This window comes from Triticum urartu, unplaced genomic scaffold, assembly GCF_003073215.2.
Source record: "Triticum urartu cultivar G1812 unplaced genomic scaffold, Tu2.1 TuUngrouped_contig_9843, whole genome shotgun sequence".
NCBI lineage: Eukaryota > Viridiplantae > Streptophyta > Magnoliopsida > Poales > Poaceae > Triticum > Triticum urartu.
In genome coordinates this window covers 1-1505 of record NW_024120927.1, presented here as the reverse complement: position 1 = coordinate 1505, position 1505 = coordinate 1, and the positions used below count along the sequence as shown (strand labels likewise).

Sequence of the window (1505 nt, the reverse complement as noted above, 5' to 3'; positions counted from 1 at the left end):
GCTTCTGCTACCACTAACAACGGGTGAAAACACATGCCAAAAAATGGAGGAATTTACAGAAACGTCAAAAAGAGTCGCCCCTACTATTTCAGACACAAGAGGAGAACATCAACTCGTGCTCCTCGACAGCGTGAGTACTACGATCCGCTGCATGGGTCGTACGAGATCCCTTCTCCGATCATCCTTCCCCACTTGCCTTGCTTTCACGCGACGCCAATGCAAGTCCGCCGCCGCCGGCATTGCCGCCGCGGTCGCCGCCGGCGGCGTCGGCCGGGGTCAGGCGGCGCTGACGTGCTGGTGCGGGAACCGCGGGGTGGGCGCGACCCCGACCGCGTCCTCCCCGTCCTCCTTCATCTTGTTCAGCCGCTCCCCTATGGGGCTGTCCTCGAAGAGCCGGGAGCGGGGGTTCTCGGCGTAGCACACGTAGTAGCAGCCCACGCACGCCTGCGGCAGCGCCATGCCGATCCGGGTCATCAGGTACCCCACGTAGAACGCCATGAGCGACACCGTGGCCGTGTAGTGCCTGTGCGTCACGAACGTCCATGACCCCGCCAGCGCCACGCACAGGGCGCCGCTCGTCACCCCCGTCAGGAAGCACACCGAGCTCGTGATGTCCGCGTCCGCCAGCGCCGGCATCCCCGGCTGCCCCTCGAACTGCCTCCACGTGCTCCGAGACGCCTGCACGAACCCCCTCCCGTATGCCGCGATCTGCGCCATGAGGTTCATCCACCGTTAGTCTCACAACTAAGCTTGTCAGCACAGAGGATGAAGATGATTGGAAGCGGACTGAAGGCTTACATGGACGAATGCCCAGCTGTTGCCGAACTCGAAGACGGCGTTCATGACGTTGAGGCAGCAGTGCGCGCAGGAGAACATGAACTCGTCCTCGCCCTCCAGCAGGTTGAGCCCGCGGGCGAGGATGCGGAGCGCCTCGATGGTGGGCACGAAGAGCGAGCCGAGGCAGGCGCTGCCGAGGTTGTACGACAGCGCGCGCTGGAAGCTGAACTGCACGCTGGACTGCATGCCGCGGAGGTAGTAGAGCGCGATCACCCGGCTGGCCGTCAGGTTCGCCACGTTGCGCATCACCTCGGCGGTCCACGCCAGGCTCACCACCAGCGCCAGGATGGTGAGGCCAGGGAACCGGAAGTTGACGGCGCCGATGACCGCCACGCACCACACGGAGATCCACACGAACCCGGCGGCCACCATGAGGTACGCCGGGCCGTTGAGCCCCCGGAACTTGTCCACGGGCTGCACCGCCTTCTCGAACACCCGCGCCGTGAACCCGACGCGACGGGTCACCCAGCACGCGTACAGCCCGGTGCCGATGGAGAAGACCACCAAGGCCACACCGAGCCCCACAGTGGCCGGCATGGAGAAGCACATGAGCAGGGAGCCGACGGCGAGCGTGACGCCGAAGGCCGACCAGAGGATGACGGTCACCATGGCGCGCGGCCACGCGCGCCCCGCCTTACGGCCAGCGAAGGACAGTAGGATGCTGAGCG

General features: G+C 65.3%; 1 protein-coding gene across 1 annotated transcript; it reads right to left on the bottom strand.

Annotated features, from left to right (window-relative positions):
- Positions 1-264: 264 nt before the first annotated feature.
- Positions 265-1500, bottom strand: LOC125532411 (CTL-like protein DDB_G0274487; the record flags this gene model as incomplete). The annotated part of the gene is made up of 2 exons (XM_048696479.1): positions 265-708; positions 799-1500. Coding segments are annotated over 2 exons (1134 nt in total), but the record flags the coding sequence as incomplete, so codon positions are not given.
- Positions 1501-1505: the final 5 nt, after the last annotated feature.